At 41.1% G+C, this 26,462-nt stretch overlaps 1 protein-coding gene across 1 annotated transcript in view; it reads left to right on the top strand.

Annotated features, from left to right (window-relative positions):
• The first annotated feature begins 9,651 nt into the window (after nucleotides 1–9,651).
• The window catches only part of LOC124255055, a 33,370-nt gene continuing 16,559 nt past the window's right edge, over nucleotides 9,652–26,462 (top strand). Inside the window, 5 exon segments of the mRNA XM_046688893.1 lie at nucleotides 9,652–10,743; nucleotides 16,216–16,424; nucleotides 23,654–23,825; nucleotides 23,942–24,168; nucleotides 24,681–24,862. Of these exon segments, the coding sequence (XP_046544849.1) occupies nucleotides 10,236–10,743; nucleotides 16,216–16,424; nucleotides 23,654–23,825; nucleotides 23,942–24,168; nucleotides 24,681–24,862 (1,298 nt within the window). The 5' untranslated portion in view covers nucleotides 9,652–10,235.

Below are 26,462 nucleotides of genomic sequence, written 5' to 3'. Positions count from 1 at the left end.
TAGACCAAGATTTAAATCTGTGGATAAAGTGTCAGAACAAAGTCTCTCAAAAGGCAGCATACTATTCTAAAATTGTGACAAATTTCCAAACTATTGCCAAATGTTCCAAACTCGTCATACATCTTAAACACTGCCAAACGTTTTCAACCATTGCAAAGCATCCCAAACATTGCCAAACATCGATTGATAGTACCAAACATCACCAAATCATCAGAACCCTTGCCAAATATTCCTGACATTGCCAAGCTATCCAGAACATTCGAGTAATTTTGTCAGTGCGTGATCACATTCAACCATTCCTCTGTTAACATCAACCATACTTCATAAAACATTCCATGATCACATTCAACCATTCCTCTGTTAACATCAACCATACTTCATAAAAACATTCCATGATCACATTCAACCATTCCTCTGTTAACATCAACCATACTTCATAAAACATTCCATGATCACATTCAACCATTCCTCTGTTAACATCAACCATACTTCATAAAACATTCCATGATCACATTCAACCATTCCTCTGTTAACATCAGCCATACTTCATAAAAACATTCCATGATCACATTCAACCATTCCTCTGTTAACATCAACCATACTTCATAAAACATTCCATGATCACATTCAACCATTCCTCTGTTAACATCAACCATACTTCATAAAACATTCCATGATCACATTCAACCATTCCTCTGTTAACATCAACCATACTTCATAAAACATTCCATGATCACATTCAACCATTCCTCTGTTAACATCAACCATACTTCATAAAACATTCCATGATCACATTCAACCATTCCTCTGTTAACATCAACCATACTTCATAAAACATTCCATGATCACATTCAACCATTCCTCTGTTAACATCAACCATACTTCATAAAACATTCCATGATCACATTCAACCATTCCTCTGTTAACATCAACCATACTTCATAAAACATTCCATGATCACATTCAACCATTCCTCTGTTAACATCAACCATACTTCATAAAACATTCCAAACTATTCTAAACATTGCGAAACATCCAAGACATTGCCAAAGCTAATCCAAACGGTGCCAAACTATTCCATCAGTGCCAAACTATTCAATCAATGCCAAACTATTCCAAACATTGCAAAACATTACAAACATCAATCAACTGTGCCATTGATAAACCTTCCCAAACATCACCAAATCATCTCAACAATTGCCAAGCACCCCAAACATTGCCAAACATTGGTCATCGTTACGTACGCAAGGAATTTTGTCAACACATGATCAGATTCAAGCATTCCCCCTTTAACATCAGTCAGTTACATCATACTTCATAAACATTGCCGAACTATTCTAAAAATTGCAAACATGACAAACATCATCAAACTGTGCCATTGATTTACTGTCCCAAACATCACCAAATCATCTCAATCATTGCCAAGCACTCCAAACATTGCCAAACATTGGTCATCTTTGGCTTCCCAAGGACTTTTGTCACGACATGATCACATTCAAGTATTCCCTTTTTAACATTAATCAGTAGTGCAATGGTAAAAGGCCGAAAAGTCTTTCACTTTCAGCTATATATCACCATGCGTTTTCATGAAAATCGATAGGTTTTAGAAACCGTTTGGGGAACTATTATTGACATTGGCCAACAGCGCATGGTGTCTTAGTGTGTCTGTGGAGACATATTTCAACACTAATACACTCCCTTCTACAAGGAATAAACCGGAAGTGATAAAAAGCAACATCCGTATTCCCGCAGTAAAGGCATTCTCCAAACTTACTGGGCTTCCAGGGGTTTGTTAAATCAATACAGTCTGCTTGTATAGTTAAGAGTAAACACAACTGATCGAATCACAATGAAAATTGGACGGCATTGCTCTCCCTCGGGGACTACGGATTGTTAGAACTACTTCGTGACGAGGGAATGTGTCTGAAAGTGTGTGTATAAACTGATATAGGTGTTGTCCAGACAGACGTTTATACAAAAACTGGACGAGTCAGGTGCCCGGTTTACCATCCCATTTGGTGAATGGAGTGATCACACAATGATTTATTAATGCAGTAGAGCGGGCATTTGTATGTAGACTTAAATGTTTTACGGAGAGTGAGAGAAAAAAGGTTGGACAGTAAGAAAGTAGATAGATGATAAGAGATTGAGATTGATAACAGGGGACAAATGAGTTTGTTTGTAACATCGAACCGTACCGGATGATGGCAATTGAAGATTAAAAGCCAGAGGGAGAAGCATCTTCTCCGTTTTCAAGTTAAAGCGTTCGTTCGTAACGCCAAAGACCGGGGTTCGATTCCCAAAAAGGGTACAATGTGTGAAGCCCATTTCTTGTGTCCCCCGTTGTGATATTACTGGAATATTGTTAAAAGCGGCGAAAAACTAAACTCGCTAACTCAAGGTAAAATCCTTTACAAACCAAATGAGAGCGTCCCTCGTATATTGCGCTTGCAACTTGTTTGCTGAAGGGATATTGACAACTATAAAGTGTAAACAAGTCGACTTATCGCCCACTTAAATAAACACTTCACGTCGTATTTACACAGAATGTTTTGATGAGGCTTGTGATGGCATGACATATTGACAATATTTAACTCGAGGCTTCGATAAAGGAATGATATCTTGAATTCTTTAGAGGCATTTTCACCCGAGTGTCTTTTGATATCCAATATATCACCACGAGTTGATGAAGTTTCAAATTATGGAGGCTGATTTTTACTTTTATCAACGAGTGTTGATATATTTGATATCAGAAGACACGAGGGGGGCGGGGATTCTATTTATCATAAAAATCACTCTGCTTTAGTTTTCAATAAAAGTTGGACATCTCTGAATACGTAAGTAGACTTACAGGGCAGAGATGTCACAGCATTGTGACGTCATTGTGTTCATGATGTCATAGCATTGTCAAGGCATTGTACAAAATCCACTGTCAAAACGATATCTCCTAGGAGATATCGTTTGATTTCACACAAGCAATATATCCTGTGGAACAATTTCGGATGAACAAGAGGCATAATTCCATAGAAAATGTAGAGCGACAGGAGTTGTAGAAATCCTTGTGTTACGAGACTAGACAACACGGAAAGCAACAGAATCTCTTATATCACATATTGGGGAATGGTAGGTGTTATATTTACTACAAAAGAGACCATGGTGCAATTCCGACTTTATCACAATCGTCTTTATGGATAGTGACTCATTTGTCAGCGGATCCTGCATCAAGGTGGAACACGTCATCACAATAAGTGATTCCAACGTCACGTTAATATGATTTAGTTTGCATAAGAGTTGTTATCACCTAGTACCAACAGACACGTAACATCACACATCGGATCAGTGAGTGAGTGAGTTGAGTTTTACGCCGCACTCAGCAATATTACATATGACATGTGTCAACCAAACCAGCGAGCCTGCCCACCCGATCCCGTTAGTCGCCTCTTACGACAAGCATGGCCAGGCTTGCTGACTTGGTTGACACATATACATGTAATCGTATACGTATTTGGTAGATCGATTTTCATGCTGTATATCACTGGATTATCTGACCTGTACTCAATTATTTACAGACCGCCGCCATATAGCTGGAAGATTGTTGATTGTAAAGAAAACACCCCCACCTACGTAGAAAGCTAGGCATATAATACTTAACACTATTTTCTTCAAAACCTATTATTTGACCGCCTCCTTGGCGTAGTGGTTAGAGCGTCCGCCCGGAGAGCGGAGGGTCGTTGGTTTGATCCCCGACCGCGTCATACCGAAAGACGTTAAATATGGTACTTGTTGGTCCCTGCCTGGCGCTCGGCATTAATGGGTACAACAAGGACTGGTGGTCTCGGAGTCAGTATAATGTGTCTGAGTGGGGTATTCATGCTTCACTGCGGCATGGTATCTCAGTGGGCTAGCACTATAAAACCAGCTTAAGTCTGAGCTAGTACAAGCAGCCGCACATACACATACACACACATGCACGTCGTCATATGAGCGAAATATTCTCAAGCACGACGTAAAACCCAATTTCACCTCACCTCAAAACCTATTTATCACATCTACACCAAGGGTTATATCTATATAAACCTAAGTGACTGTATAACACATCGATGCTTTTATCTATGCGTGAGTGTGAGTGTCAAAGACTTTAAGTCAAACATTCATTCATGTATGCACACACATAATTTGTAAATATCGTCGAATCACATTCAAGTGATCACGTAAAACAAAGAGCTGAATACACAGTTCAATAAAATATATATGTTTTCGCTTTAATCTTTCTCCATGACTGAATACTCACACAGTCAAGCGATTGAACATCAGATCGGAATCCCTGACCGGTTTGATCCCTGATCGCTCTAAAACATGGTACTTGTTTCATTGCCTGTCGCTGCCTGGTGATATGAAGAGTGTCTGAGTAGAGTATCCATGTTAAACAGCGGCAGGGTATCTGAGTGAGCTGGCACCATACCCACACCAACCACACAGACAAACACACACGCCCGCACGCGCGCACACACACACACACACACACACACACGAATGCACACACGAATGCACACACATACACAAAAACACATATCAATTCATTGTCCCTATTCTATACTTTCCGACTTTCAAATCTCGTCGTTAATCCCATAACGTATAAAATGATAATATAAACTCTGTCAAAAAAGAAACGCAACCCCTGTCCTCAGATATGAAAAATTCGTTTGAATGAAGTTATTGCTTCCAAACTAAATTTTATTCGAATGTATTGAAATTATACACGTAATTAATGAAGATTACCATCCAAACAACTGCATTTGTACGCATAAGTGTATTTTATTGCTTATTCCGTCACAACGCATGAAATGACCCTCATGGTGACTTCGCACAAAAAAAACACATGCAAATCATGAAAATGGCAGTTAATGTAGGGGTGTATAAAAGCCCATGTGCTTCCGTATTATATTCATTCATTTGTCGCCGAAAGCTGTGTTAAAATGCCACGATTGAGTGCTGCCGACCGAAATATCGCCATTGGTCGTGTTCAAGCCGGAGAAAGTTTTGGAACTGTTGCACGGCACCTAAATGTTCACAAAACAACGATATCCCGACTTTGGAGCCGCTACAACAACTTCAATTTGACCAACGATCGCCCGAGAAGTGGAAGGCCAGAATCACGACCCCCTTCAAGATCGGTACATCCGGGTCCATCACCTGCGTAATCGGCATGCCCTACCAACCGTGACTGCCACACAAATACCAGGTTTGAGGAGAGTGTCAGCTCAAACGATTAGGAACCGTCTGAAGAAGCGGGTTTGCGTGCCTGTAGACCAGTTGTTGGACCTGTACTACGCCCCTACATCGACGCCGACGACTCAGGTGGTGCAACAACGTAAGGATACGGACTTTACAAAACTGGAGGCGAATCTGGTTTTCTGATGAATCACGTTTTCTTTTGCAACGTCACGACGGAAGACAGCGTCTGTATAGGAGACGTCATAAACGTTTTGCGCCCATCTGCGTCCGACAGGTGGACAGATTTGGCGGAGAAAGCGTCATGGTTTGGGGAACCATCTCATACAACCAGAAATCAGACTTGGTGATCGTTCCAGGGAACCTGACAGCCCAACGTTACATCAACCGTGTTAGAGCTTCACCTTCTCCCGATTATTGACCAACAGACACAGATTTTTCAACGGGACAACGCCCGGCCTCATACTGCACGTGCAACAATGAACTTTCTGCAGAATTCCAACGTCAATGTCTTGCCATGACCCTCTAAATCACCAGACCTCAACCCTATTGAACACCTGTGGGATACTCTGGATCGACGCGTACGTCAACGTCAGCCGCCGCCACAGACGCTGCAACAGCTCGCCGTTGCACTGCAGGAGGAGTGGAGAGCCATTCCCCAGGAAAGAATCCGGTGTCTTATCCGTTCTTGTCCAAGGAGATGCCGTGCAGTGATTGCAGCGCGTGGTGCTCATACGAGATACTGAGAAAGACGCCCCCCCTGGTGACAAACTGGTGTCTGTGAGATGACTTTTGAAATGACAATTTTAAACATGACCATCTTGGTTATTATTCTGCCAAATTTCAGACTTCTGTCTTAAATAATAAAAATGCCGTGTCGTCCTAAAACTTCAGATCAAAATCTCTAAAATACAGGGGTTGCGTTTCTTTTTTGACAGAGTTTATGATCCTAGATGCAATGTGTGAAGCCCATTTCTGGTGTCCCCTGTAGTGATATTGCTGGGATATTGCTAAAGGCGACCTAAAACTAAACTCACTCGCTCACATATGACCCATTATCGTCGCGCGGCTTGGACTCTTATATGACCACATTCTTATTAACATAGTGTAGCTGAAAAAATGGATAGCCTTTTGAAGTTGGTTTCTATATTGTAACAATAATTCTCCATCATTATGTACAGTAAATGCAGTTTGCGGGTCATATGAATATAGACGTTTTCAGCCTACAACGTTGTCGTATTCATCCTGCGACTGGAGGTTTGTATATGATGCAGTTTACTGCACTTACAGCACGTGCACACTGCAATCTGCATCAGCTTGACATTTGCATCGTTGAATCCTCCTGTGCAGATATGCAGCTTACCATGATACCACAAGTATGTGTAAATGGTTGGCCATGTTGTATGTTACTCAGGATATTATATGGACAATGCATGTCCTTCTGTTCAATATGGATAATATATATCATTATATGATTTTGATATTGATATCAATGCATGTATACATATATCATTATATGATCTTGATGTCAATGTGTGTCCTTCTGTTCAATATTGAGAATATATATCATTATATGATTTTGATATTGATATCAATGCATGTATACATATATCATTATATGATCTTGATGTCAATGTGTGTCCTTCTGTTCAATATGGAGAATATATATCATTATATCATATTGATATTGATATCAATACATGTATATACATATATGATCTTGATATCAATGTATATCTTATGTTCAATAAGGTTAATATGTATCATTATGTGATCTTGATATCAATGTGTGTCCTTCTTTGTTCAATATATAAATAATATATGTCAATATATGCTATTGACATTGATATCAATGCATGTATATGCCTATATCATTATATCATCTTGATATCAATGCATATCCTTCTATGTTTAATATGGAAAATTTATATCATTATGCGATGTTGACATTGATATAAATGCATGTCTTGTTCAATATGGATAATATATGCAATTGTATGTTATATTTGGGGTTACATTTTCTCAGTTAAGTACAGCTTTTAGTACTATTGTTGGGTTGAGTCTCCTCCGGGATTCGAACCACACACTCAAAGTCTAATAGCCAGGACAATATCAACATTGCTTGATGTGATGTCTCATAAATATGTGACAAATGTGTGACTATACTGCTAACAGCGTTCATTTATGGCAACGCCACGTAGGTTGATGCTGCGAATGTCATACAGTTGATGCCGCCTACATAATGTTATTTGATATAACCCATGGTCCCTAGTATGCTGAACTACAACCTGTTGCTGGAGATCTATAGTCCGTTTGTATATTGTATTGTCACGAATAGTGCTGTTATTTTAACATAACATGCTAGTTGTAATTCTGTGATATTCTAGTCGGTTTACTGTCCATCGTCGACAGGTTTGTATTGTAAAGATAATCAATGTCAAATTTGATCTCGTCACGATGTGGCTGAAATATTGCCGATGTGACGTTAAATATTAACTCTCTCACTTTTTGATGTAATGTAGTGTAGTGTAGTGTAGCCTATGTGTCGTGTAGTGTAGTGTAGTGTAGCGTTGTGTAGTGTAGTGTAGCCTAGTGTAGTGTAGTGTAGTGTAGTGTAGCGTTGTTTAGTGTAGTGTAGTGTAGTGTAGTGTAGTGTAGTGTAGTGTAGTGTAGTGTAGTGTAGTGTAGTGTAGTGTAGTGTAGTGTAGTGTAGTGTAGTAGTGTAGTGTAGTGTAGTGTAGCGTAGTGTAGTGTAGTGTAGTGTAGCGTAGTGTAGTGTAGTGTAGTGTAGTGTAGTGCAGTGTAGTGTAGTGTAGTGTAGTGTAGTGTAGCGTAGTGTAGTGTAGTGTGGTGTAGAGCAGTGTAGTTTAGCGTAGCGTAGTGTAGTGTAGTGTAGTGTAGTTTAGCGTAGCGTAGTGTAGTGTAGTGTAATGCAGTGTAGTTTAGCGTAGTGTAGTGTAGTAGTGTAGTGTAGTGTAGTGTAGCGTAGTGTAGTGTAGTGTAGTGTAGCGTAGTGTAGTGTAGTGTAGTGTAGCGTAGTGTGGTGTAGTGTAGAGCAGTGTAGTTTAGCGTAGCATAGTGTAGTGTAGCGTACTTTAGTGTAGTGTAGTGTAGTGTAGTGCAGTGTAGTTTAGCGTAGCGTAGTGTAGTGTAGTGTAGTGTAGTGTAGTGTAGTGTAGTGTAGTGTAGTTTAGCGTAGCGTAGAGTAGTGTAGTGTAGTTTAGCGTAGTGTAGTGTAGTGTAGCGGAGTGTAGTGTAGTGTCAAGTGTAGTGTAGTGGTTAAAGCATTCGCTCGTCACACCGAAGACCCGGGTTCGATTCCATACATGGGCACAATGTGTGAAGCCCATTTCTAGTGTCCCTCGACGTTATATTGCTGGAACATTGCTAAAGGCGGCGTAAAACCTTACTCACTCACGCCTATATCACGGTATTCTCAAAATGGAGTACATCATGTACTTTGACATACAAACGTATCACCAATTGTCCCACATTTAAAAGTATATATGAAATACCGTCAGCAATTAGCCTACATTGCTGTATCGCCTGTACTACAGACTGTTCATGTTGTCTGGGATTTCTACCAGCTGTTCGTATCCATGTATATCTGTGGTTGAGATTCTCATACTGGTTTTCCTTTACACCTGGATATGAACAATTGTTGTATTTTCCTTTACACCTGGATATGAACAATTGTTGTATTTTCCTTTACACCTGGATGTGAACAATTGTTGTATTTTCCTTTACACCTGGATGTGAACAATTGTTGTATTTTCCTTTACACCTGGATGTGAACAATTGTTGTATTTTCCTTTACACCTGGATATGAACAATTGTTGTATTTTCCTTTACACCTGGATATGAACAATTGTTGTATTTTCCTTTACACCTGGATATGAACAATTGTTGTATTTTCCTTTACACCTGGATGTGAACAATTGTTGTATTTTCCTTTACACCTGGATATGAACAATTGTTGTATTTTCCTTTACACCTGGATGTGAACAATTGTTGTATTTTCCTTTACACCTGGATGTGAACAATTGTTGTATTTTCCTTTACACCTGGATGTGAACAATTGTTGTATTTTCCTTTACACCTGGATGTGAACAATTGTTGTATTTTCCTTTACACCTGGATATGAACAATTGTTGTATTTTCCTTTACACCTGGATGTGAACAATTGTTGTATTTTCCAGCAGGTGAGGGTCTTTGATACGCCATTCAAGAAACATCTTCATCAATCATCGCCCGGGCTGCTCTAACATCATGTGTTGTACTGACTAAACACACAGAAGATGATATGGACATATATACGAGAAGATAGGACCAACAGCGTACTGGCCGTGGCATTGCACTTCAATCAATGAATTCTCTACGAGCTCTACGGACTGTGCTGACCTGAGCCGTCACAATACATCACGGTACATTGTAACAGTTGATAATACATTGTAATACATCACGATATATATTGTAATAGTTGCAATACATTGTAATACATTACAATACATCACAATACATTGTAATAGTTGATAATACATCACAGTACATTGCAATAGTTAATAATACATTGTAATACATCACAATACATGGTTATAGTTGATAATACATTGTAATACATCACAATACATCGTAATAGTTGACAATACAATTGCACTAAATCACAGTACATACTAATAATTGACACCATATTACAATGCATCAAAGTACATCGTGATATCTGACAACACATTGCAATACATCACAGTACATCCTAATGTATCCTAATAATTGATAGGAGATTGCAATGAGTTACATTGCATTGTAATAGTTGACGATACAATGCAATACATCACAGTACAAGATAATAATTGACACTACATTACAATGCATCAAAATACATCGTAATAGTCAACAATACATCACAATACATCAACATACATCACCACAAAATGGCGTGCCTCGCTGATCTGCTCTAGTTATCACCCTTGCGTCAAAATTCCCTCAGTTTGGATACCGGAAACATGGACACCAAGGTGATATTCAGTCGGAAACCCCCACGTGAACACAACGGGTACCAGGAGGACTACGGCAGCGACAAAGTGTACGACGGCGAGTACTCCGACGACGATGATGTGTTCGTCGAGGACCCCATCCTTGACGGGTCCTCTGCCACGAAACCCCTCATGCACCCCAGACAAAGAGCAAGGGTGAAAAGTCGGCGACCAGACTGCAAATGTAGACTCCTCATCCGGCCAATTCTCTATTTCCTGTTGCTAGTTGCCTCCCTTGGAGGACTCATGGTTCTCATATTGTTCCTGGTGAACCGGTATCAACACCGCTTCGATTTTGTAACACAGAAGCTGATTGGTGGAAAGGGTGCTGAGAGGATGGCTGTGATTGGCTGTGATAACATAGAGGTGGAGGATGTTTGGGTGGTTGGGATGCCCAAGATGTTGACTGAAACTGCCTTCAGGATGGTGGAGGTGAACCAGGATGGAGTACTGGATGTCATCATGGGATTTGCCACAGGTAAAACATATACTCTTAACAAAAAGTAGGGGAACTTCATTTTGAATTTACCACTGCAATAATTGGCAGATATAATGAGTCAGTCAATGTTGATTTAAGAAATACAGTTCGCTCTACCACCATGTATAGTGTAATAAAACCCTTGCGTCCGAGTGCTTTAACGTTATAATAGTTCAGGGCAAAAGTGTGCTTTATTACACTATACATTATGGTAGAGCGAACTCTATTTCTTTTCTAAGATGTCAAATTTAATACTTTCTAAGGATAATTACGATTAATTTAAGGCAGAAAACAAACGACGGTGCCGGTGACCTAAATTAAGAATCCTCGCACAGGGCTTACTCGCGAGCTGTTCTATTGATGTGTCTGCCCCCCTACGTTAAGACGAACGTTACCAGAAAAAAACAAATGATAACAGTTTGATGACGGTTTACGTTCGGATTAAATATCTTCTCTGAATTATTTTAATTACATCTGTCATTAACGTAAACCATATGGGGCAATATGAACGTCGCATTTCTACTACCACCGTAACTTTAGATCAGTACATCCAGATGAAGCTGAGTAGTCAAGCGACATTCCACGATTGCATTGTGGGAATGTAAACATTGCGAACATTACCGTGTCTCTGAAAACTTGTGAGTCGAATTGACACATTTTAACCGTCGTAAAACATAAACGTAATGTTTCCACCAGTGATGTTAGCTGCGTGAAGCAACTGCAAGCCAAAAAACGGGATGCAACGGTGTAGTTTACTGTAGGAGGCCGTACGAGGCGATGACAACTGACATGCATCGTGACGTCGCTTACATTGTGACGTAATGTAAAATGGTTCGATTACGAGGGGGCACACTAGAATTGTTACGTCATCAAAAAACTATACCTTTTTTGTCTGATAATATATTTTTTTTCGATTGTTCTAACCGCTAGGCATCTTTGAAATGATAATAATGAATGTTTTGAGAGTGCATCACCACCTGCACTTCCTTATGACCATAGTTGTTTGTACAGTAATCTTGAAAGATTATTGTGCATGACGTGAAATTTGCATGTGCACTATTTTCATTTTCAAACAAAACAAAATCGGCCAGAAACAAACACTAACAACTGTGTGATGAAAGATGATTGTCCAACTTAAAGGTCTACTGTGATGTATCGACCTTCTTGAAATCCGTCAAAATCAATAATGACACCCCATGCACGTGTATTGTGCCACTGCTTTGTGCACGTGCATCCTACGCATTGTGTTTAGGGGTGGTGATAAAGAGAATGGTGGTGCCCCGCACTCAGCAATATTCCAGCTGTATGGCGGCGGTTGTACATAATCGAGTCTGGACCAGACAATCCAGTGATCAACAGCATGAGCATCGATCTATGCTACTGGGTTACGATGACATGTGTCGACCAAGTCAGCGAGCCTGATTATCTCGTACCGTGAGTCGCATCTCAAGACAAGCATGGGTTGCTGAAGACGTAGTCTAACCCGGATCTTCTCTGTGATCTAAAGGTGATGAGTGTCCTGTATGTTATAAATATTTATAGTCTGTAAAACCTAGACCCTAAACACAAACCTCTACACGTTCCTTGCTCCATAATTTAGACGTGTTTCAGATTTAGGGCTGTTTTAACAGCTCAAGGTATTTGGGGTCAGTTGAGTGAAACAAATGCTTTTCGCCTTGAAATTCCTTATTGGTATCGTGCTGTTTGTTTCGGTGTTACACTGGGATATACATGTACTGGGGGAAATTGGTAAAGTTAATGGTCTATCGACGTAACCTTCACATATTACGTTTCGTGAGAGAAATAAAGCATTTTGAGTGAGTGAGTTGGCTTTTATGCCGCTTTTAGCAATATTCCAGTAATATCACGGCGGGGAACACCAAAAATGTCCTTCACACATTGCACCAATGTGGAGAATCAAACCCGGGTCTTCGGCGTGACGAGAGGACGCTTTAACCACTAGGCTACCCCATCGCCCCTATTTTTACTTGAAGCACATTTATGGCAATTGTACACAAGGGTTATAACGAACGAGTATAGGGACTACTAATTTAAGTTCGTTATAACCGAAGTTAGTTATGCGTTTCGAGTAATCAGGAAGCAAGAAACCGTGACCACAGTTCTTTAAAAAGAATGTTCGTTTTAAACGGAGTGTATTGCAATATTGATATTAAAACATATTTCATTATTCTACGTCTGTGTTTTGACACGTCAATTCTCAAAAGAGATTAATAACATATGTCTTACAGATTGTGATTTCTGAAATTATCTTTTACGTTCCATTATTTCACAAAAACTTGCAGAAGAGCAAAAACTATTTTTGGCGTTTTCGTCAAAGAGGTTAGAATAAGAAATGGATCTTCTAAAAACTATAAAAAATTTGAAACCTTTAAAGCAAATCTAAGTGATCCGCTAATGCAGCTTGACATTTGTAATTTTGTAATCCGTTTTTATATCATCACCTGCGGAAACGAAATACGAGTCATGTACTTCAGCGCCACGAACGATTGAGGAAGCACTAATTGTCTATTGCTCAAGGGAAATGTCAGAATCACAAATGTCAGATGAAGCTGGGCTAGATACGGCGTTGATGTAGCTGACGCTGGATGCTATATGACTGAACACTGCCTCGTAAAGCTATCACGTTAGACAATACTTGAAGGTATAATCATATTGATTACATTATTATTGGAATTGGATTTGAAATTGAAATCAAACACATTTGTTTTAACTTCGGTTGCTCATTGTCTCGTTGATGGGTGTATGTTCGTGGATGTCCCTCCGGGGTTGTTTCTGATGTTGGAGAGTGCAGATTATCTCAGTGGTGTGTTTTGTATCCGTGAAGATCCGGGTTAGAATTGATCTTCAGCAACCCATGCTTGTCTCTATCCGTGACGATCCGGGTTAGAATTGATCTTCAGCAACCCATGCTTGCCTCCCCGTGACGATCCGGGTTAAAATTGATCTTCAGCAACCCATGCTTGTTTCCCGTGAAGATCCGGGTTAAAATTGATCTTCAGCAACCCATGCTTGTTTCCCGTGAAGATCCGGGTTAAAATTGATCTTCAGCAACCCATGCTTGTTTCCCGTGAAGATCCGGGTTAAAATTGATCTTCAGCAACCCATGCTTGTCTTCCCCGTGAGGAACCGGGTTAAAATTGATCTTCAGCAACCCATGCTTGTCTTCCCCGTGAAGATCCGGGTTAAAATTGATCTTCAGCAACCCATGCTTGCCTCCCCGTGACGATCCGGGTTAAAATTGATCTTCAGCAACCCATGCTTGTCTTCCCCGTGAGGATCCGGGTTAAAATTGATCTTCAGCAACCCATGCTTGCCTCCCCGTGACGATCCGGGTTAAAATTGATCTTCAGCAACCCATGCTTGTTTCCCGTGAAGATCCGGGTTAAAATTGATCTTCAGCAACCCATGCTTGTTTCCCGTGAAGATCCGGGTTAAAATTGATCTTCAGCAACCCATGCTTGTCTTCCCCGTGAGGATCCGGGTTAGAATTGATCTTCAGCAACCCATGCTTGTTTCCCGTGAAGATCCGGGTTAAAATTGATCTTCAGCAACCCATGCTTGTCTCTATCCGTGACGATCCGGGTTAGAATTGATCTTCAGCAGCCCATGCTTCTCTCCACGCTTCAAGATCCGGATTAGAATTGATCTTCAGTAAGCAATGCTTGTCTCCACGCGTGAAGATCCCGGTTTGAATTGGTCTTCGGTAAGCAATGCTTGTCGTAAGAGGCGAATAACGGGATGGATTTGTCAGGCTTTCTCACTTGGTTGACACATGTCATCGTAACCCGATTGCGTAGATCGATGCTCATGATGTTGATCACTGGATTTCTAGCCCAGACTCGATAATTTACAGATCGACGCAATATATCCGGAATATTGCTGAGTGTGGCAATAAACAAAAAGCAAACAACCAAACAAAGAAAACTGACAAGATATTCGAAACATTACTTACCTTCCATCTGTGTTTAACGTCATTGTTTGAAGCGGTGGTTGACTCTCAGTTTGAAGACGATGCACTGTCATTTAGCCTAAGATAATGTCAACACATGGCCATTTGTTCACGTAGCTCGTCACTCACGACGTTGAGCTGTCGTCCACTAATTGACAGTGTCAATCGATACAACGGAAAAGGACATTGTCAGCTCTATCTCGATGTGGCGGCGGACATTGTTCCCACACGCGCGTCTTCTCGCGTTACCATAGTAACATCATTTTCCTCTTTGCTTCATTGGCCTTTCTGCTCTCGGAGTATATAGTGTGTGTTTATAATTGATTATTGCATCTTTATCAGCTGTATTTTACATTTTGTGGCTTAGTGAGAATGACTTAAGTTTTACGCCGCTTTTAGCAATATTCCAGCAGTATCACGGCGGGGACACCAGGACTGGGCTTCACACATTGTACCCATGTGGGGAATCAAACCCAGGTCTTCGGCGTGACGAGCGAACGCTTTAACCACTAGGCTACCCCACCGGTTGTATCCCATAACCCCTTACATGCCACTACCCCTACATGCCACTACCCCTACAGCCCAGTACCCCTACAATTAGTTAAAACAACACACGGCATTTACCTGTCTGGCATAATGAACTGACCCAAAGAGAGATTAGTGCATAGAGTATACAGATGAGATCAAGGGAGGGATTAAACTGTTCTTTAGTGTTTTGTGTCAAGGAAATTTGGGATTAGTTGTGTGTTGTTATGTCTCTTAAGTGGATTAGTCCATTGTGTGGAATAGGTAACAGGCAGTGGATTAACAGTGCAACAGACCGTAAACTATGTTGTTATAAGCTGTAGGGGTAGTGGCATGTAGGGGTAATGGGGGGTTACCACCCCACCGACCCTTTGTGGCTTAGTGAAATATTATCACCGTCAGGTCAAGAAACAATCAGAAACTCACGTGGTCAGTGCAGGTGTCATAAAATAATGTGTTGGGGCGTGCCTGACATTACACTGCCGAGCAAACAGAAGTACTTCCCATATATGTCCTTGGCTTAATTTTCAGGGTACATGTATAAAATCATATTATTTTTAACCAAACTAAAGGCCTAAGTATTTTCTATAAAAATTAAAAACAACAACGTACCGTTACACTGTTTTTGTGTGTCTGTTAATTCTTGCTATTATTTAAATTTTCTGAGGCGTAGTTATTTTTCAAGCATTTGCAGCCCAATATTCTTTTTTATTCGAAAAAAGTCACAGGAACATGCATCAAATGTTTGGTACCTGAGAGGCGACTGGCTGGGTCAGAGCATGAGAAACGCCGATGAATGTGAAGGTCAAGGTCAACGTCGGTCAGTGGTCTCTTTGGCCACCATTAGATAAATCACGTTGAAAATTAACTCCCTGTTCATATCTGATAAATGAAACCTTTCATATTTCCACCATATTTGGACGAGTACATAGGTTGAAGACGACGTCATTTACTCTATGTTTCCGTTCTTTAAACAGGAGCTGACGGCTATGGGATACCGGACATCGTGTGTGATATTTATTTTAACGGTACGAAACCATGTTTCGGCGGATTACTCGCCCTTGACGGAAGGACGGGGAAGGAGCTATGGCGGCATTACGCTCAGCACGAGATGTATGGAGTCAACTGCAACGTAGACCTGAATGGCGACGGTGTCCTTGACTGCCTGGGTGGAGGGAGAGCGGGGGTAAGTTTGAGTGAGTGAGTGAGTTTAGATTTACGCCGATCTCAGCAATATTCCAGCTATATGGCGGTGGTCTGTGAATCAGAAGAGACAGTTTTCATTAGAATGAGCATCGATCTACGCAACTGGGATACGATGACTTGTGTGAACTAAGTCAGCGACCATGACCACCCGATCCCGTTAGTCGCCTCTTTCTACAAACACGGGTTACTGAAGATCAATTCTAAACCGGATCTTCACGGGTAAGTTTGACGTGAACTGAGCTTCACACTTTTTACCCATGTGGAGAATCGAACCTTCGGTATTTGCCGTGACGAGCGAAATCTATAACCTCTAGGCTACCCCACCAGCAAACGTGCTGATGAAGGTCAGGTAACTAAAACATTGCTTTATAGTCAAATCATTGGCGGATGAATGAATATCATTTTACACCGCTTTGAGCAATATTCTCGCAATATCAAGGTGTTGAACACGAAAATCGATACCTTCATATTGTATTCATGGAGAAAGTCGACCATGGGTGCTCGCAAGACGAGCCAACACTTACACCACAAGCCTATCTTACTGCTGTTGTATGTGAATTGTGTTAAACTTAACTATCCCTATTTTAGGTATATATAGTCAAATGATTACATAGAGTTCCATTACACACGTTAATGCATTAAACGTCACCCTATAGGTCTTCACCGCTGATAAACGTCAGGAAATTAATTACAATTTCTGATTGATAACAATGTAAATGGATGTTACAGACTGAAACGATCCCATGACGCTACAGTACATACTGGCATTAATGTATATATCTATTCTTAAACTCACGCGTCACAGAAACAATCCTGATTTTTCTAACCGTGTGTTCAAATGTCTCAGATATTTTTAGCCAATGAATGTTGCTGTAATATCCATAAGAATCCATAATCGATTATAACATAGTTGTTTATGGATAGTGAACAATACGTAAAATATATAAAATAATGTACGAGGTTATTTTCGCAGTGACTTATCTTTCTAATCTCAGTCACACAATCACCCACTCACTCATGCTGAAGACCTGGGTTCGATTGCCCACATGGGTACAATGTGTGAAGCCCATTTCTGGTGTCCCCCGCGGTGATTTTGCTGGAATAATATTATTGCTAGAAACGGCGTAAAAACTCACTCACTCACTGACCCAACCGTCCACCCACTAACTCATCCAACCAACCAATGCTATCACTCACTCACTCACAAGCCAAACAACTCACCACCAAACGAAACAACCAACCAATTGTATCATTCACCCACAAGCCAAACAACTCACCACCAAACCAAGCAACCATCCAATACACTCACTCACTCACCACTCACTCTAATCATTAAGCGCGTTGTACCTCGCATTCTTCAACAATGCAAAGCAAGTCATCTAGGCGAGACGCTGATTTAATCACCTCATGTGCTCGCAGCGAAAACTCTCCAGTAACTCGATAAGCAGATGGATTGCGGGGATCGATTGATTTACACGCATACCACAACAAGCATATCTCTATCGTAATGTTATCACGGATACTTGGCAGCGTGCCAAAGGGTGATGGCTGTCAGATTAATACAATGTTAAGTTGTCAGTTCGTGTAGAAAGACAGCCACATATAAATTACCCACTCACAGATAAAACAACGACAGTTTATAAACGTGTTTGAAGACGAGTAAAAGACCCCAGTTTCGTTGTTTAAGATAATCAGTCCATTTACAATGAAGAAGTTTCAATTGATCAAGAGAATGCTCATAGCGCTAAGCTTTTATTACCCCAGTCAATCAATGTTCATTCTCGGTTTTCCTGGCGTGAATGCAATCCAACCTGCCTTTGACGCTATGAGAGTAATATTTATATGATCTCATCCTCCCGGGTACCCGTTAACTGCTTGGTGAACAGAGGGATTGTTTGACATGCCACCTATCTAAGGAGAAAGTACGTGTAGCAAGTGTTTTAGAGTAGGGCCTCACAGAAGAGTCAGTGTGTTGAACATTAGCTGGTGGGCGAGCAGAGGTATTAGTTAAAATGTCTCTTGTCTCAGGAGACACGACATGTAACGTACTTCAGTGTGGGCAAAACACAGAAGATTTGGTAACACAGGAGTCAATGTGTTGAATACTAGCTGGTGGGCGAGCAGAGGTATTAGTTAAAATGTCTCTTGTCTCAGGAGACACGACATGTAACGTACTTCAGTGTGGGCAAAACACAGAAGATTTGGTAACACAGGAGTCAATGTGTTGAATACTAGCTGGTGGGCGAGCAGAGGTATTAGTTAAAATGTCTCTTGTCTCAGGAGACACGACATGTAACGTACTTCAGTGTGGGCAAAACATAGAAGATCTGGGAACACAGGAGTCAATGTGTTGAATACTAGCTGGTTGGCGAGCAGAGGTATTAGTTAAAATGTCTCTTGTCTCAGGAGACACGACATGTAACGTACTTCAGTGTGGGCAAAACATAGAAGATCTGGGAACACAGGAGTCAATGTATTGAATACTAGCTGGTTGGCGAGCAGAGGAATTAGTTAAAATGTCTCTCTTGTCTCAGGAGACATGTGCTCGACATGTATAACGTAATTTCAGTGTGGGCAAAGGAAATGTCACTTGAAGATCTGGGAACACAGGAGTCAATGTATTGAATACTAGCTGGTTGGCGAGCAGAGGTATTAGTTAAAATGTCTCTTGTCTCAGGAGACACGACATGTAACGTACTTCAGTGTGGGCAAAACATAGAAGATCTGGGAACACAGGAGTCAATGTGGGCGAGCAGAGGTATTAGTTAAAATGTCTCTTGTCTCAGGAGACACGACATGTAACGTACTTCAGTGTGGGCAAAGCAGAGAAGATCTAAAGCACAGAAGTCAATGTGTTGAATATTAGCTGGTGGGAATACAGAGGTAATATGCAAACTGTCTCTTGTCTGAGGAGATGCCACTTCTAGCGTGTGCATCAGAGTAAGGTGGCACAGAAGATCTGGAAAATCATTTGTTGCTTGTGAACGACGATGCTGCATGCACTGATGCCCTTTATAAGACGTTATCAGCGCCAGGTGTCAAACTGAAACGTTGTTGCTTAGTCGGATGTGTAGTCAACATTTTGAGAACGACAAAGTTTGTTTTGTTTTTGTGTTACGAGGGAGGAGTGCAGAGAAACGGACAGCCAGGTGTGCGAGAAGCACGTGCACAAGTGCCCACCAAGTTATTGATTCATTAGCCTGTGCTGTGCCGTCTCCATCCTTTCTCGCACACCTGGCTGTCCCTTTCTCTGCTCTCCTCCCTCGTAACAAATAGTGAACTGTGTCAAAATTTTAATGATAGTTTCTTAGAGAACTTTTTTGGTGGAGTCCGGAAAATTTTCAAATATAAGAAAGCTGTTGGGTATTAGTAAATGATAAACATGTGTACCATTTATATTTATGTGGCAATTTTGTACAATGATAAAATTTGCAATTCATCGGTCCGTTTCTGACTCAAACGAACTGTAACTGCTTGAACACTTCCGGAACTTCGGATGACACACGACGACTGTGCCTACATCAGCACAAGGAACGGTTTCCGACAGAAAATGACTGCACATCATCATGAAAGTTATCAATCTCTGCGTGTTGGAAGTACTATTATCTCTTCAGTATTCCGTGTTCGAGCTATCCCCGGCCATCGTCAATGGTAGTAAGAGACATCGTAATGGATGGGCTTGTCACTGACACAGACGCCGTGGCTTGTCTGATTACGTGTCATGACACTTCGACATCGTGGGTCGTTGATCACACCATCAATCACTCGCTGTAATACAACACGATTATACACATAGCGTTGCTGTACTTGGCATCTCAGTTTCCTGTAATAATCTGTCTTAGCATTTCTGAGTTAATTTATCTCAAGCAGCATTCTCTAAGCCTCTTCTTTATCAATTCTAAAGTCAATGTGTTTGTTTTCGTTTGTTGCGAAACGCCGCTCTCAGCAATATTCCAGCTATATGGCGCGGTCTGTAAATAATCGAGTCTGGACCAGACAATCCAGTGATCAACAGCATGAACAATGATCTACGCAATTGAGATACGAGCCTGACCACCCGACCCCACTAGTCTCTTACCACAAGCATGGGTAGCTGAAGACGTATTGAAACAAATGTGCACATTTTGAAAAAGGCACAGGCGTATGGTAACAGTTGATGTTTCAAATACATTGTCGAAGTTTAGTGACATTTTTGACATGTGCCCATGAATGGTTTTGTGAAAATTACAAAAATGGTCTCTGATTGTCTCTGCTGACATTATCATAGTTTTTAGTCTGCACAGAGGATTCATCAAGAGCGGTTTTTGATGGGTTCATTTATTTATATACTTAATGGAAACAAAACATCTTTACCATAGTTAATGGAAAGTTGCCGAAGCAAATATCAATTAAATGGGACAAGGTGATGAATTATTGATTTCATTTATCAGTATGCATTACTGTTTATTTCTTAGGAACTAAATGCATCAAAACCAACATAATAAACTTGTCGAAATCGTGCGCAGTTGTACATGTTGCCTTATGACTCCATTTGGGAGAGAAACAAGTTCCTGGATATTTGAATACGCAGTGCAGTCTAGAAAGTGGTCAAATGTAACACATGTTATATTTGCAATTAGACCCGGGTTCGAATCCCTATCTCAGTGGAATATTGCTAAAAGCGGCGTAACACTATCTCAGTAAAGTACAGATTCTAGTACTTTTGATGGGTTGAAACTCATCCTGTATTCAAACCCATACTCTCAAAGTGAGGCACCTAACCCGCTCAGCCACTGCGACTTCCATAAGGAAGGCGGCTGAACATGAATGAGTGTGCTGGCGATTGAGTGCCTGACTATGTGGGTATGGGTTCGAATCCCGGATGGAACTCAAACAAAAGTACTAGATCTGTACTTATCTGAGAAAGCGTTATCCCAAATATAACATATGTTCTTAGGTATGTGAAAAAAATATGTAGAAGAATTGAAACTTTAATGACGTGACATTGTCATTTGATAAAGTCTCTGGTACAATCTCGCACTCACAGAGAAAAAAACCCCCCAAACCAACACTTCAGGTTATCTAATTTGGATTCCCATGCTACTGGGGGATAACATGTATGGGTTTTTTTTCTGACATACGCTTATGCTCCAGGGAAACGTAGTTATATGGTAAATGTTTTTCTGGGTTTCACTACCAAATCAATAATCTTCTCAAAATGTCAACAAGTTTCGAACTAAAAAATGTAATATCACCTTTGAGTAATAACTTACAAGTTTTCCATGAGAGAAAGACAGGATCCCGGCAGGTTCTGATGCCCCATGAAGCCAGAGACATCCTCTTCTCAGAAAGGCGACTGAAAACGATGTATTCAGACCTATTTGCGTGCCTTTTAACGGATATATATTTCACCTTTAATATGAACCCAGTTTGGTGTGAGAGCGTGACATGGGTACTTAAAGCTAGATGATGTGTTTGATTTAATATTGTTGTTAGCTAAATTCTTCATATATAAATGTAAAGTATTATTAACTACTCTTAGTTTTAAACATTTTAGACATTATTTACAAGACAGGTATTTTATTGAAAAGAATATATTCTTCAGTAAAAGTGAACAAGATAAGTTTTATAAAAAGTGGATGTTATATCATGATTTTACAAATTTTAAATGACTTTCTGAATTCTTTCTTCTTGTTCCCTAATGAAAAAAAATGTAGGCTGAATGAACTTGAACTTAAACTTACTGTAAATATTTGAAGCTTGTAAGTGTGATTGGTGAGTGAATGTGTTATGGTGTCTGGTGTTGTTGTTTTGTGCTTTGTTTAATTTATTTTCTGTTTTTCCTGTTATCAATGACGTTTTCATGCAAAGGACCTCAGAGTCCCCTGGCTCTATTGCCTTTTCTGTAACAGGGGAAGCAGGAAATAAAAATGATCAATTATGAAAAAACAGCTAGAGACTCAAGCCAAATGCGTAAGAGTTGGCAGGTATGCAAACAGCGGAACATCAGGCGAGGTACTCTCATAAACTCGCCCGTGGTGCACCAACCGGGAAATTGGTCGAGTTCCGTCTCCAGGGACCACTTTCCTGCACCCGTAGTCAGAGCACGCGCAGCGGAGGGAGCAGTAAATTGAAGGAGATCATGTGTAACTTGGGTTGCCATCGTCTCTCTCCTCGAAATGAGAACCAGGAGGAATCGATAGTCTTCATTTAGATCACTGCACACTCTGTCTCTTGTTATTCCCTGCTATTGTGACTCTGACATTGAGTAATGCTGATCCGCCGCATCAGGGAGTTGTGTCGGCAGTTGAGATAAATGAAATAAGCCGTCGAAAGTTGTCTCCCTTCCCGGAACTGCTTCAGCAGCTGTTCCCAAGTCTAACATTTGAGGGACAAGCACAAGAACGAAACCACCCTGCAGTCACGCCAAGCAGGTCTTGGATCATGTGACGTGGGTGATGTAGGGGTGGGGATGTAAGGTTGGGGAGTGTGTGTGTGTGTGTGTGTGTGTGTGTGTGTGTGTGTGTGTGTGTGTGTGTGTGTGTGTGTGTGTGTGTGTGTGTGTGTGTGTGTGTGTGTGTGTGTGTGTGTGTGTGTGTGTGTGTTGTGTCTGAGGCACGCCGTTTTGCTTTTTGGGCCCCTCGAGCATCCGGGTTAGAATGGGTCTTCAACAACGCATGCTTGCTAAGAGGCGACTGACGGGAACGGGTGGTGAATGTCATGTCATGTCATCGTATCACAAATGCGCAAACCGATCATACTGTCAATCACTGGATTGTCTGGTCAGGACTCGGTTATTTACAAACCGCCGTCATATAGCTGGAATATTGCAGGTTGCGGCGTTAAACAGCAAACAAACAAACAATATTTGCCTTTTTGAAAAATATCTTAGAAAACATTAAATACATTTGTTGTGACAATCTGCAACAAAACACAACTGAACACAAATTGTTGTGTGATATACAACCATGACCATAATGGTAGAGCGACATATATGCGAAAAATGCGAATGATCTTTGCTCGCATAAATTAAACATCGCAATTAGGTTTTAAGTGTTTATTTGTTTGTTTGTCGTTTAACGCCACACTCTCTCATCCACATCCACACACCTGCACGCCCACATACAATACGCTCGTTCACAGCCGTTATTGCTGGTTGAGGACATGTATCAAATGGTAGACTGTACATACAAATGACGTGTGTCAACACCAGGGCATGTATACTTGCAGACGTTCCAGGCTATCAGTGGAAAGGACGGACAGCTCTTGTGGGACTTCGGCGAGCAGGAATCTCGGAACAGCATTATGAACTTGTACACCGCGCAGGTCGTCGCTGACCTCGACCATGATGGTGTAGTGGATGTCCTGGCTGCCCACGGCGGCGACCCTCTGCAGGATCCTGGTAAGGGGAGTCGTTAATGTCCTGATGACAACATCATGAACAAAACCTGATATTGATTTAATTTCAGAATATTATTCCATTGTGCAGATTGCTCAGGTTCCAATCTGCGTTTACAGGGAGCGAGTATCGCCTGACGGGCCGACTCATCTTCTTCAGCGGCCGCACCGGTGAGGTCTTGCGGTGGGTGGGGGTGCCGGATGAGAGGGAGACGTACTACTCACCCCAGGTGTACACACAGCTAGATGGGACGCAGGTAGTGCTGTTTGGGACTGGAGGAGAGACACATGCAGGGTCGCTGTGGAGGATCACCCTCAACCATCTATACAAGGGCCAGGTGCACAAGGTGGGTGCAGAATGCTACAAGAGACGGTAGGTAAATTGTTAAAAGAGGCGCTAGGTAAATAGGACGCCCATATGCTGGAACAGGTGGCTGGTAAACAAAATGCCTATATGCTGAAAAAGAAGTACTAGGTAAACAGAAGGCGTACATGCTGAAAAGCAGCGCTATGTAAACAGAAGGCCTGTATGCTGAAAAAGACACCGAATAGTTGGCTGACTGAATGACTGAGTTTAGTTTTACGCCGCTTTTGCAATATTCCAGCAATATCACGGCGGGGGACACCAGAAATGGGCTTAACTGAATAGTTGGACGGTGCCCAACAATTTTGTTGATATCTGTGAAGAGCGGGTAAAAGTGTTTAAAGCCATGTACATTCTATCCATTTGACACCTGATAATGTATCAGATATTGGGAAATTGTCATTGCAGTAGTGATCAATGAGATGATCAGTAAGTCTGTTTCATGCTCCCTGTTTTAAACGCCTTTCGTCTTATGCGTTCGCTACTATGTTTCAGGCTGTGCCAATATACTCTGATGAATATAAGGGGGTCATGACGCCGCCGGTGCTTATAGACATTACGGGGGATGGCGTCCAGGACATTGTCATTTCCACCTTCAACTCCAGCACCATCGCCTTCAACGGCCACGACTACACTCAGCTGTGGAACTACACCCTCCCTCTGTCGGAGTCGTACAGGTAAACGTGGCAGTGCCAATACTATTTATATGTTAACACGACAGTGCCAATACTCTATGTATGTTAACACGATAGGGACAATACTATATGTATGTTACCACGATAGGGACAATACTATATGTATGTTAACACGATAGGGACAATACTATATGTATGTTAACACGATAGGAACAATACTATACGTATGTTAACACGACATCGACAATACTAGACGTATGTTAACACGATAGGGACAATACTAGACCTATGTTAACACGACATGGACAATACTATATGTATGTTAACACGATAGGGACAATACTAGACGTATGTTAACACGATAGGGACAATACTAGACGTATGTTAACACGATAGTGACAATACTAGACGTATGTTAACATCACACTGCCAATACTTTTTGCAGGCTAATAAGTCATTGTCAATACTATACGTAGATTAACCATACAGTGTCAGAACTGTATGTAGGTAGACACGAACAGGGCGGTGGGATAACCTAGTGGTTGAAGCGTTCGCTTGTCACGGCGAAGTCCCGGGTTCGATTCCTTAGAAGAATATAATGTGCGGAGCCCATTTCTTGTGTCCCCCCCCCCCCCTCGATATTGCTGGAATTTTGCTTAAAGCGGTGTAAAACCATACTCACTGACTCACTCACTGACTCACTAGGCACGAGTACTTAAAGACGACAGCAGTACTGTATATATGTTACAGTCAATCTGTCAAACCAGTCATTTAGTCATATGACTGAAACGATGTCATTTGGTCAAATGACTAAAACAATGAGGCATTTGGCCAAAAGACTCAAATTATCAGTCATTTGACCAAATGACTAAATCATTTATGCTAAAAAATGAAACACACAAAAAAATAAGTGAACATTTTATTTATCCAGTTTTAACATAGAGCTTTGCATTACTTGTTTTGACAAGTGAGACTTGAATGACACCGTCTGTTGCACAGAAGATTGTTCTTATAGCATTTGCAATTCTTGGTTCCACATCTCTTGCTACCAGCACAGTTACACTTTACGAAACCCTGGCCTCCTGATAAAGACTCGGCTCCAACAGCAGTACGAAGGGATACTTTGATGAGGATCACAAAAATTCAACTTTACTTAAACGTAGATTTATAATTTGAAAGTATTCATTTAAAACTGGATAAATAATAATATGGTAAACGCCTCTTTAGGCAAACAGCCAATAATCTAACCTTATGCACTTGATACATGAGTAACCACAAAAATGGTTTCCATGGCACCTGTAGTGTTTGCCAGGGCAGGGTTCCTCACATGCACAGATGAGAGACACGTCTTGACAGTCCCACACTTTATTCATGACTACCCCATACAAGCCATGCCGCTTCCGGTCACCCAGATAATACAAGTGACACAACTTATCATCACTACAGCACCAATCAACCATTTTGCAAATCATGGCACGAATCATTGACAAGTACACATCACCTGTCAGTAGCAGGTATGGGATCCACAAGATGAAAGGACACACTGAAACCTAGGATCCATACTCACAATTAGCTTAAATATTTAAACCAAATTTGACCCCACATAGTTTTCTGTTGAATCTATGACATGATTTGATCCTTA

The sequence above is a fragment of the Haliotis rubra genome, unplaced genomic scaffold (genome assembly GCF_003918875.1).
Source record: "Haliotis rubra isolate DU_JTF1 unplaced genomic scaffold, ASM391887v1 Scf590, whole genome shotgun sequence".
In the NCBI taxonomy this organism is placed as follows: Eukaryota; Metazoa; Mollusca; class Gastropoda; order Lepetellida; family Haliotidae; genus Haliotis; species Haliotis rubra.
The sequence above is the reverse complement of the archived record's forward strand: the minus strand, read 5'-3'. Positions and strand labels throughout refer to the sequence as shown.